Consider the following 19,029-nt stretch of genomic DNA (forward strand, 5'->3'; position numbering starts at 1 on the left):
AACTAAAAAGAATAAAGGCAACACTAACTTAACCTATTCTTCTATTTTCCCTTGTTTACCATATTCCCAAGTAATACAAACTATTACTTGTCATCCCTGGTTTCAACATCTAAATGAAAGCACCTAGCAGCAGCAGCAGCAAAGTAGATTAAATAAACAGAATCACTTTTTTTTCCTAGATTATATAACACTAACAACTTCCTGAGCCTCTTGATATGTCAGTGTAGCTTAACTATCCATTCATAATACATTTTTCAATGACATACAACTAAATGAAGCTTCTATAAGAATAAGCTTATCTTGTAATCAAAACCTTGAAATTTAAGAAGACCTAGAAGAATACTCTATAGTACGTACTCATTAATTAACTGAATGAACAAATAGAGCATTTCCATCCATAGTGAAAAAGAATTTTCATTAAAATTAATGATAGTTCAGGCATTCTTTGATAATTCAAAAAATACTAATGTAATAAGGTTACAGACACAGCTTAAATTGAAATATTAGTACAACTATCATTTTTATAATGTTGATTTTGCTGCTTTCTCGTCTTGAAAGACAAGACTTAAGTCTCAAATGATTCAAAATGAGTAATTCCTCCTGTCTTGTGACCAAAATGACAGGATTAATTCACTAATTTATCCACTCAATTAATATTCATTTAGTAATGCATGCCATGCAGAGCCTGCTCCAAGGGCTATAGTGCATTCTCCACAGATCAATCTTGCTCAATCAGATCATATGACTTCCCTCTACAATTGTACCATTTTCTACAAACTATTACTTGTCTACCTCTCTTATAATCTCATTTTCTTACCATTCTCCCTCTGATTTATCATGTACCAGCCTTACTGATTCTGTCCTATGTCTAAGCATTTGTACTAGCTATTCCTTCGACTTGGAAGACTTGTCCCCCATTATCTTCACATAATCCTCCCCATTAGTTCAGTATCAACTAAATACTAAGCCTCAAAGAAGTTTTCTCTGAAACTCCCGTACACAACCATCAATAAATTCTCCTTCACCATACCCAATTTTATATTTAGTATATCTATTATTAGTACCTAACATTCTATGTTCACATGTTACAGTCTCTGTTCTCCTACTAGAATATAAGCTTCTCAAGGGCAAAGATACAATCTTTTCCACCACAGAATCATCAATACATAAAACTATCAGAGATCAATATCTGTCAACTATGATTGAGAAAGACAGACGTGTCAACAAATTACAGCATATTATAAAAAAGGTAACATATAATGTTCCAAAAGAAGATGTTCAACCCAGCTGGAAAAGGTATGATTGATTGATCTTTTGGAAACCTATTGGGTACAGAAGAAAGAGTAGAATGGGAAAGGATAGAACTCAAACAGGGAGAGTAGTTATGAAGGCCATGCAATCATTCAGCAAAGTAATGAGGGCCTGGACAAAGGTATGCCAATGGAAGTGGAAAAGCAGATTTTTACAAGAACTTCAAAGATAAAATCATTACCATCTGGTTGCAAATTTGATGTGTGGAATAAGGACAAGGAAAGAGGTTAAGATGTCTCCTGGGTGTCTGATTTGACCTAATTAAAGAATTGTTCTTAACCTAGATAGGAAATAGGGAAAGGTTTTTAGAATAAGATAATTAGAAAGTTTGAAACATTAAGTTTGATATACTTACCTACATCCTTAAAATGTTGAATAGCAATGCAAAATTGGTCGGAAGCTCTCAAGCTAAATGCGAATTTGATAGTTTATTCCGTCAAAAAACATTTATTCAGCACATACAATGTGCCAGAGCTATTCTAGCCACTGACAGAATAATGAACAAAACAAAGTATTTACGTTCACAAAACCTCTAGGGAGACAATAATGTCAGGAACAACAAGGGCTGTGAAACAAACAGCAATATAAGGGTTGTGTGTATAGCCCAGTTGGGAGAGCATTTGCCTATATGTGCACAGCCCTGGGTTCAATCTCCAATACCATCAAAAAAAATCAAAGACAGCAATATAAAAGAATGCAAAGTGATGGAGATGGGGACTCCTTTGAACAGAATGACTGGAGAAAGTTCACTTTATAAGATGACATTTGAACAAAGTTAAATGAAATGAGGGAAAAAGAATCATACAAATACTCCAGGAAGAATATTCCAGGCAGACTATGACAGAGGTAAAAAGACTCTGCAAAGAAAATATGATTAGGAATAATCAGCACGGAAGTTATTTCTCCAAACAGTAAGAAAGGAAAGAGTCAAGAAATGAAAACAGTTGTAAAGGAAGCCAGTGACTGGGCCACAATGAAAGTTATTACATAGAGTGATAGTTTGCTTAAAATAAAAATTATTGGTCTTGCACACACAACATTCCAATATTTTATACACTACTAAGAACAGAATAGGTGATCCATGTATTCTTTTTAATCTAATGAGTAAGTAAATTAGTAAATTAGTGATTTCCCAGATTTGAGCCCAATTTATATTTAACCATTCTCTAAACTTCATCTTCAAAGAACAATCCAACCAGTAATTTAAATAAAAATAAGTATTAGTAATCTTCAGAAGACTTTTTAAAATGTTGTAAACAATATTTGCTTAGAAGTATAAGCATGTAATTTAGGGAATATCTGCTAAAAAAACACATCAATTGATAAATATTCCATATTTTGTTAATGTTTTGTTAGTCAAAATATCATTTTAAACCAAGTTATGCCTGTGGTGACAGTTGGCTCTCTTTTACGAAGTCACTTAAAATTGTTGGGGGAAAAAAATGATGTTCTAATATATACAAAAGTAGTAAGTAATATAATCTCAAAATAATATAATCCTGGTTAAAAATATTTACTGAACTGTGTCATTCTTAACAGAAACAAACAGTCACTTAGCATTTATCACCAAGAGCAATTATTGCCTTGATAGCTAATAATCCATAGTCTATTTAATAAATCTGCTCAATGAACTAGTCCAGACCAGAAACAGCAAGGATCTTTCAAGGTTATAAAATGTTCCCCTCTTCAAGAAATTCTGAACTCCATCATTTTCCATACTTCTAAAAAGTGTATGCATAAAAATTTCAAACATTTTAAATACTTAAAATTAATACTAGTGTCATAATTATCAGCATTTAGAAAATATACTCCATCAGAAACTTTTACCTGCAATATAGCTATTTGTTTCATTTTGACATTTACTCTATTGCTTTTGCACAATGAAATAAGTAAATTTTTCTTTATTCTAGAAGTGTATGTTAAATGTGTTACTGAATTGTTTTCAATTCATTCAATTTCCTATTAAATACTCAATTCTAATTCTTGGGGACAGGCCTACCAAGGGATAGGCAGTGGAATCTTTTATTGCCAACTCTCACATCACCAACTTTCCAGGAAAAAAGAAAAAAAAACAATAAAGGATTTATTATATAAACAACTGAAATTTATTTTATATTAGGAATATCAAGCATAGCAAAAGAAAACAATTCATCTCTATAGCATTTTCTGTTAGAATCACCAGAAAATTAGAAAAGAGCAAAAGAGAAACAGAAACCAGTGAGAGAAACTGAGAGAAACAAGATCAAAAAAAAGAAACAATCTCACAGAGAGTTTATAACTATCAACAAGATTTGAGACACTCAGTCTCATAAAGGTCTACTGGAAAAATCAGTGACATTATGATTTCCTCATGATGTGAGATTAAACAGTTAAAATGGTTCTTTTTGAGTTCTTAAAAAAGAGAATCAGGGCTGGGGTTGTGACTCAGAGGTAGAGTGCTTGCCTAGCACACATCAGGAACTGGGTTCGATACTCAGCACCACATAAAAATTAAAAAAATAAAAGTATTGTGTCCACCTACAACTAAAAAATAAATGTTTTAAAAAAAGAATCAGATAAGACATTTAACCATATGTATGTATGTGCTTTCAAGGAGAAGCATCTTTATTTTACACTCTAACAACTTTAATGCACAATTACAACTATATGTTACTAAACTACCATATTAACACATACTGATATATCCACATGAGCGTACTATTGAACTCAGGACCAAATAATGTTTATTATATTTCCTTTTTCTAAATACTAAATCAACTTTGGTAATCATTCTACCAATAATTTAATTGGGATATCACAAAACTTACTGGATTAGAATTCTAATTTTTTCTGCTTTCTAGATAATCTGATCCTGTACTTTTCTTTAAGCAGTTATTTGGGGAGGGGGTAAGGGATGGAAACCCTCACCCATCAAGATGTGTTAACTAGCTAAAACCTATTAAATCAAAAGCCCAGGCAGAAGAGGCAAAAGATAAACAGAGAACACTTTTTTTTCCCCCCAAAATTTATCCACTGGCCTAGCCAAAAGGAAAAAAAAAAAAAAAAATCCATCCACATCATGCCATACCTGACACATAAAAAGACTAGGATTAACTTTAATTATATATACAAAATAACACTGGGTGAATGAAACCAGACACACAAGAGTGTACATTATATGAGTATAAACATGAAGTTCAAAAATAGGCTAGTCTTTCACGTTAAAGTCAGGATAGTGTCTTCCTTGGTGGGAGAAAACAGTGACTAGGAGGAGACACAGAATAGAAATCTCTACGGTATTGCAGTATTATGTTTCTTGATATGAATTCGGATTATTCATGTGTTCAATTTGCCAAAGTTCACAGAACTGTTCCTAGGACGAACACTTTTGGGCAAGTTATTTTTCAACAAAAATTTTAATATAACATTTATTCTTCGGTTTCAATAATAGCCCTATCCTATAAATCCAATAAATACTAAAATTCTGTATCCTTATTGTTCTTCTCTCAAAAAATGATTCATGTCTTTATTCATGCCCTAGTTCCTCTTGATTATTTCTACCCATTCAAAACTTATACAATGCCCCAGTTCCTATTATTTTTTCCCAGGCACATTAATTAATCTCTCTTTTCTCTCATCTCTTGCTTTTACTGACAATACAAATAAGAACACTAGTATCTATTTATTCATAGCTATGTGTTAAAACTAAAATATATCTATTTTACAAACATCTTTCACTCCTAAATCTTATCTCCAATGGAGATGAAAGGATCTGGAGAGTAGCAAATACAAGGAAGAACTTTCTCTTACTTTAGGGCTGGGGAAGTAGCTCAGTTGGTAGAGTGCTTGCCTCACATGCACAAGGCCATGAGTTCAATCCCCAGCACCATACACACACAAAAATTCTCTTACTTTAAAGGACTGATTTTCCAGAATATATGCAAATGCTGAAAATCCCTCCTTCAGATCTCATCAAGAAGATGGGGATGCACAGGACTGATATATATAAGGCAGGAAGGAAGAATACCACTGACACCACACCGAAAGCCCAAACTATGTCCCAGGCTAGTGTCTATTCTTTTAGGCCCATTCAGCTCCCCTAAAAATTATTTACTCTTCCTCTAAAACTGTTTACATCCCCCACTTCTCTCTTCCAAGAAGTATATAAGCTTCTATATCTCATTGGGTAATCACTGTCTTTTGATGCCCCTGTACATGCATTAAATTTGTATGCCTTTTCTTCCGTTAATCTGTCTAAACATAGAAACAATAATTATAACATAGAGTGACTGTCAAAAGCAATGCAGCAGCACATAAAAATCAAAAAATTAACTGTATGTTACAGAGGATAGTAATATGTTGTCCTCCCCCGACTCCCAACACAAAAATTGATATTTATAATATTGACCTAAGCAGAAGAGGAAAAGTTAAAATAGAGCTGGTATATTTATTTTAAGAGGGAAATATGCAATAAGTCTAGAAATAATTTCATCCAAAATAGTTAAAATGTACACTTTTGAGTTCACTTAATAATTTGCTTCCTCAGAGTTTGAAATTATATTCTTCCAGTCGTGTGATTTATCTTCTGTTTGGAGAAAGACCTTAAAGGGTTAAGTACATTGGTTTTAGCATCAAAAACAATAAAAGGCATCTGAATGTCACATTTCTCTACTTTAATACCTATATTTCCTTTGGAGTAAGGAATATAGGTATTAAAAGTTAGCCATTGCCCCATTTTCTTCATCAATTACATGGATATGTTAATACATATCTTCTAGATAAGCAGAAAGATTAAATCAGATAATTTAAGTAATGCTTTTTAACAGAGTTCCCAGCACACAATATGGTCCATTGCTGCTTTTTCTCGTATTAAAAGACCATGTCTTCAACATTTAGCAACTCGAACAATGCCAGATACATAACCAGTATTCAATAAATATTTAGTGACTAGCCTGGAGAATGTTTAAAGATACAGCCAGGCATGGTGGTACATGCTGGTAATTCCAGCGATTCAGGTGGCTAAGGTAAGAGGGATCACAACTTCAAGGCTAGCCTCAGTAATTTTTGAAAGGCTCTAAGCAACTTTGTGAGACACTGTCTCCAACTAAAATATAAAAAGGACTAAGGGCGCAATGGTAAAGTGACCCTGGGTTCAATCCTTAGTACCTCAAAAAAATAAAATTAGTAAATAAATAAAAACAGCGGATTTTTTTTTAAATCACACTATTTCTCTGTAGAACTCTTACAATATAGAAACAATTACTGATATTTGTGAAAAATGCTTTGTAGGACTAAAAAGTCAAGTCTAATAAAAAAAAAACTATTAGAAGAAACAATAACACAGGCAACAGCTCAGTTTACTCCAATCTCTTATTCATCTCCTTTTTATTTCTCTTTGAAAAACTACCAATATTTTTTAAAATAACTTCTTCCATTTTGCTATGGAAAATAACAGAATTTGTATATTTACTGAATTCTGCTATGAAAAAGGAAAAAGACAATGTTAGAGTTCTTTTTAAAGCATCTGAAGTGATGTAAACTTTTAATGGTATTGTAATCTGAAATTCAATAAAAATAGCTATAAAATTTTATGTAATAATTATAGGACATATGAAATCTTATATTACATAAGAATTAATGTGATTTGCATTACACCAAGTTATGTTATTAAAAATGTTATCAAAAACAATAAAAGGCATCTGAATGTCACCTTTCTCTACTTTAATACCTATAGTATAGGTAATAAAATCATGTGATTCTAAATAAGGAAGGAAATAGTACTCAAACATCCCACCATCATTATTTTATACTACAATAATATGAGATGGATATGATTACAAACTTCTTATCTATAACTTAAAGTTAAGATTTCACAGCATCTGAAAATGTGTTTCCAACCACATTTTTAGTCTTTCTCCCTGTAACACTGTTCTTAAAGCGTTTTACCTTCTCTGTTTTCTTCTTTTCTCCCTCCTTTCCCCTCCAGCCCCTCCATCCACCTCTAACTCTCTAAGTTCTTCTCACTCTCCCTTCTTTCTCTTTCTCTTCCTTCCTACTTTTCCTCTCTCTTTTTTGCTTTCTCTCCCCCATGGGGAGGGAGGTGGTAAACAGTAGTGTGGTGAGTATTAGGGAGTGCATTATAGAATTATGAGTGGAAAAAAAACAGGGCAATCAAAAAGTTTTAGTATATGAGGGATGAGCATGGAAATAATTAGCACTACTATTTTAAGATGCGATTTCCAGAAATATGAAACTACTGATAAAAATATGTATGTGCACACATCTAAAACAGTTAAATACACTTATTATCTGGCAAGCTGTTTCTTCTTAGTACATAAATTACTTGGCAATCTTCTTTGTTTACAGTTTCTGTTTCTCTTCACCTTCTTCATTATGAGAAACTTGTGAAATTATACTAGATTCAGAGCAAGATTATTAAAACTCCTGCAAGTGGCAATTCAAGTATTTTTTGTTTCCCTAATATAGAAATAATTACCCCAAACATTACTTACCATTTACTCAAATCACTAGAGGGCTTGGTAGGGTGTCTGGATTTGGCAATGAAATATTCTCCATATTTTATGATCTTCATTTCAAATATTCTATCCCACTGTGTGGCCACATTTAAATTTTGAGATCAGAAAATAGTAATTTTAGTGTAGAAAATAACAAAAACACTACCCATCCCATTATAGTCTCTATTTACAGACCATACATTTAGAAAGAAGTTTGATAAATTTATAGAACCTCTTGAACATGAATAATGCCCTATATTAGCAATATTAATGAAGGGGAAAGATATGTACTACAAAATTATAGAATAAAAAATAATTTATTCTATGGTTTGAAATGTAAGCATTTCTCAATTTCTCAATCCAGTCCAGCAACTATCTTCAAAGGTCAGAAAAGCTTAAATTTAAAATATCAATCTTTAATAGTTAAGAGATAAAAGGAAAAAACTTACTACCAACGTTTCTCAACATTATCAAGATATACTCAATAATATGCCAGGAAATTTTGTTTTCAAAGTTAACATGTGATTTTTAAAACCCCAGCCTAGAGCTCCACCTATTTAAATGTTATCTTTCTATGCAAAGGTGTTACAGGTGTCCTTACTTCATCATTTCTATGAGGTTTTCCCTCTTGGTCCATTGTTGACCTATCTCCCATTTTTTTCTTCCCTGAATTCTCCAAGCTCTTTGACACCTTTATAGAGATAATTGTCAAGATACTTCAAATACTACAGTCCTACACTGTGCATTGATAGGGGTATATCACAAGTATAATAAAAGCTCCTTGATAGCAGAGTCATACCTTCCATAACATAACAGCACTATCCAGTGTGATAATATACTCATTAAAGATATATAGTGCCAGCATGATGGCACACACCTGTAATCCCAGAGGCTCTGGAGGCTGAGGCAGGAGGATCATGAGTTCAAAACCAGCTTCAGCAAAAGCAAGGCACTAAGCAACTCAGTGAGATCCTGTGTCTAAATAAAATACATAAATAGGGCTGAGGATGTGGCTCAGTCAGTGGCCCCTGAGTTCAATTCCTGGTACACTCTCCCCTGTAAAAAATATTGGTTGGCCAAGCATGGTGACACACACCTATAATGCCAGCTACTTGGGAGGCTGAGGCAGGAGGATTACAAGATCAAACTTGGACAACCTAGAAAAACCCTATCTTAAAATAAGATTTTAAAAAGGGCAAGGGTGTAGCTCAGTGGAAATGCACTTGCCTAGTATGCTTGAGGCCCTGGGTTCAATCCCCAGTACTGAAGGGGAGGGAAAAAACTGGTAGACATTAAGAAACTCACTACAAATCCAAATTCTTCAATAATACAGGGTTTACAAAAAAAAGGAATACTTCTGAGAGTGATTTAACAAAGCCATAAATGCTTTCTTTTTCATCTTCCAATATCCCATTATAACATCTGAGAATCACAAAGATTGAAAATGAAAAGTACTTTAAGTATGCATTTTGAAAAAGTATGCATTTTGAAGTGAGAAAACTGAAGCCCAGAATTAATGAAGAATAGAACTGAATTCTCCAGACACCAACTTCAACACTACAGTCTTATTAGCCCCTTCAACTTAAAAAGTTTTTTTCTTGTCTTCAGAGATTATAATCATCATCATTTTCTTTTCTTCTGTTGGTCTCTTTCTTGTTGATACCTACCTCTAACATAAACCTTCATTATCTTATCCTTAAACACTGGAATTTTAAACTCTTTCTCCAATTAGGAGGGTTCAGCTGAAAAGCAGAATACCTACTTAGCATTTATAAGGCCCTGGAGTCAAACTCCAGCACCAAAAAAAAAAAAAAAAAGTTTCCATTTACATTTCACAACACATTATACAGACAATACTCAGATCACAAATCAGAAAAACTACTACTAAGCCCCTAGTCCAGTATTTGCTGCTACCTCTTACACATCTCTGTCAACATTAATCACCTAAAGTACAAAACTGGACTCATTATCATCCCTCCCAAAATGACATCTCTATATTATGGAACTATCCATTTCCATTATTCCTCAGGACTGCAAACTTTAATAAGTGCTCTCTTACTCTATTCTCCTACTTAAAACTGTATTTATTGTTCCTTTTCTCATCTCTGTTTCCATTCAAAAAATACTTCAGAGGCTGGGGGGTATAGCTCAGTCAAAGAACATCCATCCATGAAGGTCCTGGGTTCAATATCCAGCACTGGGAGGAAAAAACAAACCCAAAACTTGAGTGATTGTTATATAATAGAGGCTAGTGGGGGCAGTGGATAATGTTAAAACTTAGCAAAACAGAATTGCTGCCCTCAAGAAGCTTAAGATCTAGTGAAGGGCAAAAAATTGGACAAAAAACTAAAACAATGGTAAGTGCTATTCTGGAAGGATAATAATATGGAAAAGTAGAAGAGGAAGCAGTAAATTCCCACAGAAAGATTCCCACAAGTGACATGTGACCTTACCCTTAAAGAATTACACTAAGAGTCCTGGAAATGCAAAACAAAACCTATGCAAATTCACGTAAATATGAAACTGCATGTTATATTTAAGGAATAGCAGTCTTCTTTGACTAAAGCAATTATTCTCTAGGGGCAGTTTCCAAGGGGAAAGATCAGGAATGTCGGGTTGGTGCTTAACCTAGCAAACTTATCCAAAGTACATGTAGAAGATACGAATTGATATGAATGTACTTTGTATACAACCAGAAATTTGAAAAATTGTACTCTACATGTGTAATAAGAATTGTAATACCTTCCGCTGTCATATATAAATAAAAAAAATTCATTTAAAAAAAAACTAGCAAACTTGGGCTGGGGTTGTGGCCCACTGGCACAGCACTTGCTTCATCTGTGAGGCACTGGGATTGATTCTCAGAATCACATATAAAGGTGAATCAATAACTAAAAAAACAAACAAACAAACAAACAAAAGCTAGCAAACTCTCCCCAATTCCCTTTGAAAAGCACTGTGTGTAATGAAGGGAGGCAGAGTGTTATACACATGAACAATCCAGAGACAGATACATTTGACTAATATGGTTAAGGTAGTATAGAAGAAAATAATATAGGAATAAATCCTAAAAGGCCTCGAATGCTGAGCTAAGGAATTTGGACTTTATTCTGGGAGCACAAATGAACCTGTACCATGTCTGTATGGGTAGTTTTTATTATTGTTTTGCTTTTAATATAAAAGAATGAAAAGATTAAATCTGATTTACTGGGAAATAATCCAGCAGATGAAGTAAAGAGCTACTCTATCAGCTATAAGACTTTACTGTCGCTCAAATGAGATAATAAGATGTGATAATAAGAGGCTGGATCAAATGAGATAGTAAGATGCTATTTCAGAGGCAAACTGGAGGAACATAACTAAGAGATTGAGCAGTCTCTACCTTGAACCTAGATGTTGGTGGTACCTAAAAAGTGAAAGATGGGTACTCTTTGGGGTACAAAGTTTTACACATCATGACTTTGAGATGATTACCAGACACACAGAGGTCACTAACTAGCCTTGTGACCCTAGCTAAATTATAGCTTTCTATGTTTCAATCCTTCAATATTTCAAAGCTTATATTCTCAAAATATAAGCTTTTGAGAAATTTATAAAATATAAGCTTTTGAGAGCCTTATAAAAATAAGGATCAGAGTTTCTCAAATAGTTGTTGAAGATTAGGTGAAATAACATTTTAATGCCTGGCACAAAATATTCATGCAAAGTAGTACCAACAGTTGAAATAGAAATTTTAATGCCAATGAATTTTGCAAGATATTATTAGCATCAGTTTAGAAAGTATTTTCAGTATAGGGAGGGACCTGTGCTTATGAAACTGTAGTGGTTTGTATTAAAATCTGTAGGAAAGACTGTCTTCTGAAAATTGACAAAGGCCTAGAAATTAGACCAGAAACTATGCAACTCCTAGAAGAAAACACAGGGTCAACACTCCAACATATAGGCATAGGCAATCACTTTCTCAGTAAGATCCCTAAAGCTCAGGAAATAATGCCAGAAGTTGATAAATGGGATAGCATCAAATTAAAACCTTCTGCACAGCAAAGGAAACATTAGGAATGTGAAGAGAGAACCTACACAATGTGAAAAAATCTTTGATAGATACTCTTTTGACAGAAGATTAATATCTAGAATATATAAAGAATCCAAAAAAACTTTACATCAAAAAAATCCAATAGCCCAATTAATAAATGGGCAAATGAATTAAATAGATGCTTCTAAAAAGAAGAAATACAAATGGCCATGCTGATTTCCATGGTGGTTGTACTTTATTTACAATCCCAACAGAGTAAAAAATGTTCCTTTTTCTTCATATCCTCTCCCAAGCATTTATTATTATTTGTATTCTTTTTAAAATATTCTTTTTAAATTGCAGATGGACACAATATCTTTATTTTATTTATTTTTTATGTGGTGCTGAGGATAGAACCCCATGCATCACATGAGCTAGGCAAGCACTCTACCACTGAGCTACAACCCTAGCCCTATTATTTGTATTCTTGATGACTGCCAAAAGACTAGGCATGGAACTACTACATGATACAGCCATCCTACTCCTTGGTATTTATTCTGAAGAAGTAAAGTCATCATACTATAGTGACATGTGCACATCCATGTTTATAGCAGCACAATTCACAGTAGCCAAACTATGGAACCTAGGTATCTATCAATGGATAACTAGAGAAAGAAAATGTGGTATATACATACAATGGAGTTTTATTTCAGCCATGAAGGAAAATGAAATTATGTCATTTGTAGGAAAATGTATGGACTACAGTACATTAAGTAAAAATAAGCTGACATAAGAAGGTCAAAAGTTGTATATTTTCTCTCCTATGTATAAACTAGAGAGGAAAAAGGGAAAGAAAGGTGTGGTGAGAGCATAGGAATCTCATGAAAATCAAAGGGAGATCGGTAGAGGAAAGGGGAAGGAGGGAAGAAGTATTGGGGAGTGATAATGGCCAAATTCCAGTTATACTGTGTACACACACGTATAAATATATAACAACGAATCCCATTATGCACAACTATAATGTACCAATAAAAAAAGTGAAAAGTGGAAAGAAAAGCAGTATGGAACTTAAAAAAATAAAACTTCTGTGTAAAAAGAAATTATACTGGTTAAGATATAAAGTTGTGGAATAAGAATAAACTATTCTGTCTATAGTGTCTACAAAACAAAAAAACTATTTCGTAATCTTTATTGCTTCTTATTTCCCACCCTCAGCCCATGCCCAATGAAGGATATAATAAATGCTTACTGAACATGAAAAAAACCAAACCAACAGAAAGGAAGAAATGAAATAAAAGAAAATCTTAGAGGAAACAGTATCAAGAGCATAAAATTACTCTTGGACAAAAATAGACATGCTTTATTATCTGACTTAGGAGAAGAGAAGGTAAACATAGGAGAAGAAAAGAGTATGGAATTCATACTGAACAGCCTCTATCTTCTTAATAAAGAATAGCCAGGTGTGGTGGTATACACCTGTATTTCCAGCTACTCAAAGACTGAAATGAGGAGGGAGCAGGAAGATTGCAAGTTCACAGCCACCTGAGAAACTTAATGAAGCTAGTTCAAAATTTTAAAAAGGTCTGGGGATAAAGATCAATGGCAGAACATCCCTGTATTCAATCTCCAGTACTGGGGAGGAAAAGAAAGAAAACCACTACACAGCATAGAGGGAAAACAAAAATCAGTTTGGAATCCAAAGAAAACAAATTAGTCGATTCCTCCACTCTAACACATATTCTACTTAATTTCTGTAGCAAGCAGCCTGGTCCAGTTCTCCAGTATCTCTTAATATTAAATTAGTAGCCCTCTAACCAGCTTCTCTATCTACTGACTTTCCCTTTCCAAAGGTGTGGTATATTGCTTAGAGAGCCAATTTGTCCATCCCTTCTTATGCAGTCATCTCCTCAAGATTTCTCTGATCCTTTACCCATCAGATTGTCAATCATTCTCTCTGGCTACTATTGGGCTACTTCTATTCCTTATACAGTTTGATTACATATTGTTCCATAACCCAATCACTTCTTTATGTCTGTTCCAATAAACTCTTCACAAGCGGGTAAAACTTTCCTCATTTTTATTTCTCCAACACTTAATTCAGCATCCGGTATATAATAGGCATTCAGTCAATATCTATTAGTGAGCAATTAAAAAATGAAATTACAAGAAATCAAAAAACAAAGTTAAGTATCCAAATATACATAATTTCAAAGGACTTTCCTGTTCTTCTAGGTACTGAACAACTAAGTCAGTAAACATTTTTTTTTTTATTCACAGTGGAGGAAAACGTAAAGGGATTAGATAGTTAAAACTATAAAACTCAACAGTACTTTTAATAAATTTTATTACAATAATTATATTTGAATACAGATGTGTTTATGTTCTGGGAATTCACTTTGAACACTATAATAAAAGGGGCTTAACCAGGAATAACACTGTGTCTTTTCAAGTGAGAGTTCAATGTCAGGAAAAGATGTACTACTGAAGGAATTGGGGGCAGGAGGTGGGGGCTGTCTGTGGAAGTGGCTAACAGAAGCATTTGGGTTTCAAAATATATTTTGGCATGAAATATACAGAGAATAATACTGGGGATTTTTTACAAATTAAACAGAGTAGGTGTCTGAACAAAACTGAAAGCAACAATTACCAGAAAGTTGACTGTAAAATCCACTACAAGGAGTTCCTAAACTGGGTCAAAATTAAATCTATCAATAATTTTTCACTGAGGTACTCTGTAATAAGTACAGCAATAACACCAGTACCACACCCACAAAAACCCTTAGAACTTTCCTAGGCCTCAAGAAGTCTGAAAGGCTAGTCATTATTACTAAGAAATTTTCTGAAGTCAGGAAGAGAAATTCTAAGGTCCTGTAAAATAACACTTCATACTGTATCTTAAGTGCATATAAAGGAATGTGCTTTTAGACTTCATTCATTGGCAACCTCTATTTTTTGGTAGTCTCTTTTAACGTAAAAGTTTTGATTTCTGTTGTTATATTCAAAACTCTACTTCAGACATCAATACAATAGAAATGTCTCAAAAAATAAGCTTGAATTCTATGATTCCTTGTTAAATAAACTTATAATAATCAAAACAAACATTTGATATATTTTAATGTGATTTAAAGAATTCTGATTTTACAATATAGGAAGGCAACAAATATTAAACATCACAGAGCATAAAATCCTACACTGAAAACTTTAATTAAGAACTACTTCATTTACGTCTAACATTCTTACTAACTCTTTGAAGTAATGGGGTTTTTTCGAGATAAAGAAACCGGAGGTTAAGCAAGGTCAAGTAACTTGTCCCAAATCACTCTCAAACTGTACTCTAACTTGAATAGACACAGTGTTATTTCTGGGTAAGCCCCTCTTACAGTGTTCAAAGTGAATTCCCAGAACACAAACAAATCTATATTCAAATATAATTATTGGAATAAAATTTATTAGAAGTACTATTGAGTTTTATAGTTTCGATAATCTAATCCTTTTACTTTTCCTTTAATAAGAATAAAAATGTTTACTGTCTTGGTTATTGTTAAGAGACACAGCTGAGATCACAACCCAGAGTTATTTGACTTCATAGTTAGCTCTCTTTTCACTATACACTGATAGCTTCTTTGGGGATTATAATGACCCTAACCTCTATAATGAACTCTGTTGAATTATTTACATGATTAATTTCTCAAAAAATACAGAAAAATAATTAGAATGAGAGCAAACACTAACCTTAGTATTAAACAAAAATTTTCATTACCCAAACTTTATATTTTTACATACTGTAATCCAATACACAAACAGCTGCCCTTCAGCTGCAACCCAGACTGCCTCACAGTTCTAAATGATTACTACAGTTAAATTCCTCATGAACTTTCACATTAGATCCACAAGTCTTCTCTGAACAATGAAATGTTTGTCAGAATAACAGTTTCTCTAAACAATAGTGTCACTATAATGAACCTAACTCAGATTACTTTCTTATTCTAAACTTCCTCATAATTTAGAATACAGTTCTCATGTAACCTCTCATTCTTGGTTGTGTCCTGCTTTTGCAATCAGTTTCAGTTGGCTGTGTATATTTTGTTCAAAACTGAAGTACATTTTGTTAGGACAAGCAGAAATAGAAATTTTCTGCAGTCTTTATATAATCCTGGAAACACCTATGGTCATAATCAGGTGTTTACTGTCACAGAATGTAGCCATTTTAAGCAATGAACATTTGGTGTTATCCGTATTCTTGAGTAAAATAGGAATAAACCATAAGCATCAAATCAATCTTGTTTTGACACAATTCAAAATTTTGACACTAACCAGAGAAATCACTATATATATAGGAGCTCAACAAACTCAACTCCAAGTACAACTATACTTTACTTCCAACACCATATCCAAACAGGTTTTTAAGGAAGAAACCAGTCTCAAGTTTACTTAATAAGTGGGTTTTTTTTTTTTTGTTCGCCATCTGAAAGACATGCTTGCATATAAAAATTGGATCGCTAATACACTATATTTGTTAGAGAACTGAAATGCTAAATTTTCAAGTCTGTAAGGAATAATTGCTATTTTATAAGAAAGTTTACTAGAAAATCTATTTTATATAATTTTTATACATGTTATATAGTTTTCAAATTGTTGCTCAAAAATCAAAAACTTTACATTTTTCTATACTAATTCTCAAAATCTGCTGGAAAGAAGTTCCAAATTAATGCACTGGTGATCTACTTAGTTGCCATTTCCAGTACTTAACGCACTACTATACTGCATTTTTAAAAATTCTTCTGCCTTTAAAAGGATCTGGTTCAGCTAAAGCTAAGTCTCCAAACTTTCAGAATAAAGTATTATGTTACAAAAATGTACTCTTTTAGCTAAATGAAAATTGGCCTGTTTATATTCCAGTAAGCTTACATTACGATATACAAAATAAAACAAATTAGAGAATGCATTATGCTTTCAATACAGAGGTGAGCCTCAACAATTGAACCCATGTATGAAAACACTGTAATAACAGTCATTGCATTGAGTACAACACGGGGTATAAATTGATCTCATGCAATGTTTACAACGACTTCTTAAAGAAAACTTCCTAAGGTGTTTCACAGATCACAAGAAGAAACTGACTCTGTACAATGAATACTCTCCAAGCTATAGCTGGTGTGAAACATGACCGTTGGAATCAGTAGACCAAATCCTGCTTATCATGGAAGAGAAAAGAATTTTGTATGCAACCACAAATTCTTCAGCAAGACACTGTCGGATAAACTCCAATACCGTGACTGACAGAAAAAGCAGTAGTTGGATTCGGGCCTTAAAAATATAACCCGGTTTTACCCTGCTCCGAAGGTGTAAACAAACCCAATCTCCACTGCAGAAGGTAAACAATGAACCTGCATCAGGGTGAGTGGGCGGTCTTTTGCCAACTACAAACCGGGCGGCCCAGGAAAGGCAAGCAGGAGGGAAATACAGCTTAAAACATACACTTAGCAGTAAAGAACGGCTCCAGTTTTCACTACTGAGTTATCCATGCTGCGGGTCCCCACAGGACGGTGAGCAGAGAGAAGTCACGCAGTCAGTAAGAACCAAGCAGGTCCGGCAAGCATCTCCTCCGGGGGACGGGGAAGGCAGGATGTGGTCGCTGTTCCCTCAAACACCCTTCGGCAACCCAAACAACAACCTCTACCTCCCTCCGGCCGCTCCAGGGTTTGGTGCACGAGCTCCAAGATAGGTGTAAACGCTCCCTGGGGTCCGCGGAACCCAAAGGGGTCGCTGGCTCGCCGAGTTCCGCTACATGCTCCCCCACACCCGAGGCCCGGACAAGGGCTCCAGCTAGCGAAGGGGGCACCGGGAAGGGGGATGGGTCTGGCGAGGCAGCCCGGGCTGGGCTCCCGCGGGCCGGCAGGCGGGGCTCGGGCTCTGCCCCCCGCTCCCTCGCGGGTCCCGTGCGGGGCCCGCCCCTGCCTCCAGCTCTCGGCCCCCGGCCCCGGCTCCTCCCCAGGAACGCGCCCTCGCCGCCGCCCGCGGCGCCCAGCGTTACCTCGGGTCAGATCCAGCGGGACGTTCTCCTCGCCGCTGTCATTCCGCCCTGCGCGAAACAGACACACAGCCCCAATTAGGATTCGCTCGCAGGCCAGCGGCGGCTGCCCTGGCTCCGGCCAGCGCCCCGGCTCGCTTCCCCCACCCAGGGCCAGGGGAAGGCAAGTGTCAAGGGTGGCGGGCGCCGGGTTGGTGGGGCGTGAGGGCTGCAGCGGGCTTACCTCGTATTCGGAGGTTCTTCAGAGAGCGGCCGCGGCCGATCGCCGCCATATTGACGGGTTTCAGTCACAACACCGGAAACCTCGCCCAATCGCGCGAGAACCCCTTCCCCTCCCTGCGCGCCGCGCCCGCCCCCCGCGGCATCTCCCCCGCCCCTCAGCAGCGGCGGGCGGTGGTGGCGGTGCCCGCGGGACTGGGGTTGAGGAGGGAGTGCGACGCCCACTCCGAACCTAGAAGCGGCTGGCGGCACCAGCCCGGTCATCCCGGCACATACGCCTACGGGCAGGGGACATTTCCCACGAAGGAAATCCCATTGATGCCTGTGTGCATCGTGGAAGATGCTTCCCCTTCAGCCGCCTCGGAACCGCCAGTCCAGACGTAGCTGGAGCCGAGGAGTCCGGGACGCGGGCGGGCGGGCGGGCGGGCGGGTGGCTGGCCACCTGCTGAAACCGTCCTGCCAGAGCCTCTGGTTTACTTTCAAGCCCTGGAAGAGACGGCGGCTCTTCATTTTCCATCAATGAAAACGATTTGTATAGAAATCACTGCGCACGGTTTTGGTCTCACTTAAATCCCTTCCCAGAATGGTTTTGCTCCGACCAAGTTAACACGTAACAAAGTTTGTTTTCCACCCACGCTCTGACCATTGTGCTAAGCAGCCTTGCCCTGGATCGACGAAGCCTCGCTCGGCCAGAGGCTTCTCCAAGTGCAAGTGGTTGGGTGGAGGTTTTGTGCTTGACCGCCTGGCATCCGAGGCGAGCTGTGGGTGAGGCAGCCGGGAGAGCAGCGCGGCGGTCCCAGGGGCCGAGGGCTCCCCGCGTGCGCCAGCGCCAGGAGGCCCCGGGAGAGGGTTTCCTCTCCGCCTGGACCGAGAGGTAGCCGCGGCCGTGTCCGGGCGTTCTGCTCTTACAGAGGTGGCCAACATAGATGTTGTGGACGAACATTTTCTATACTTAACTGTAG

The 19,029-nt window shown here is 36.3% G+C and overlaps 1 protein-coding gene across 3 annotated transcripts in view; it reads right to left on the reverse strand.

Annotated features, from left to right (window-relative positions):
- Rictor (RPTOR independent companion of MTOR complex 2) overlaps positions 1-18,127 on the reverse strand; it is a 107,727-nt gene extending 89,600 nt beyond the window's left edge. For 2 of the 3 annotated variants that reach the window (XM_071612686.1, XM_027936207.2), the window contains exons 1-2: positions 18,072-18,127; positions 17,852-17,899 (exon numbers count right to left, since the gene is read on the reverse strand). In XM_071612686.1, the coding sequence (XP_071468787.1) occupies positions 17,852-17,899; positions 18,072-18,120 (97 nt within the window). In that variant the 5' untranslated portion in view covers positions 18,121-18,127. The remainder of the gene's footprint in view (positions 1-17,851; positions 17,900-18,071) is intronic. The other variant, XM_071612685.1, reaches the window with a different exon arrangement.
- Between the last annotated feature and the right edge of the window lie 902 nt (positions 18,128-19,029).

This window comes from Marmota flaviventris, chromosome 5 (assembly GCF_047511675.1).
Source record: "Marmota flaviventris isolate mMarFla1 chromosome 5, mMarFla1.hap1, whole genome shotgun sequence".
In the NCBI taxonomy this organism is placed as follows: Eukaryota; Metazoa; Chordata; class Mammalia; order Rodentia; family Sciuridae; genus Marmota; species Marmota flaviventris.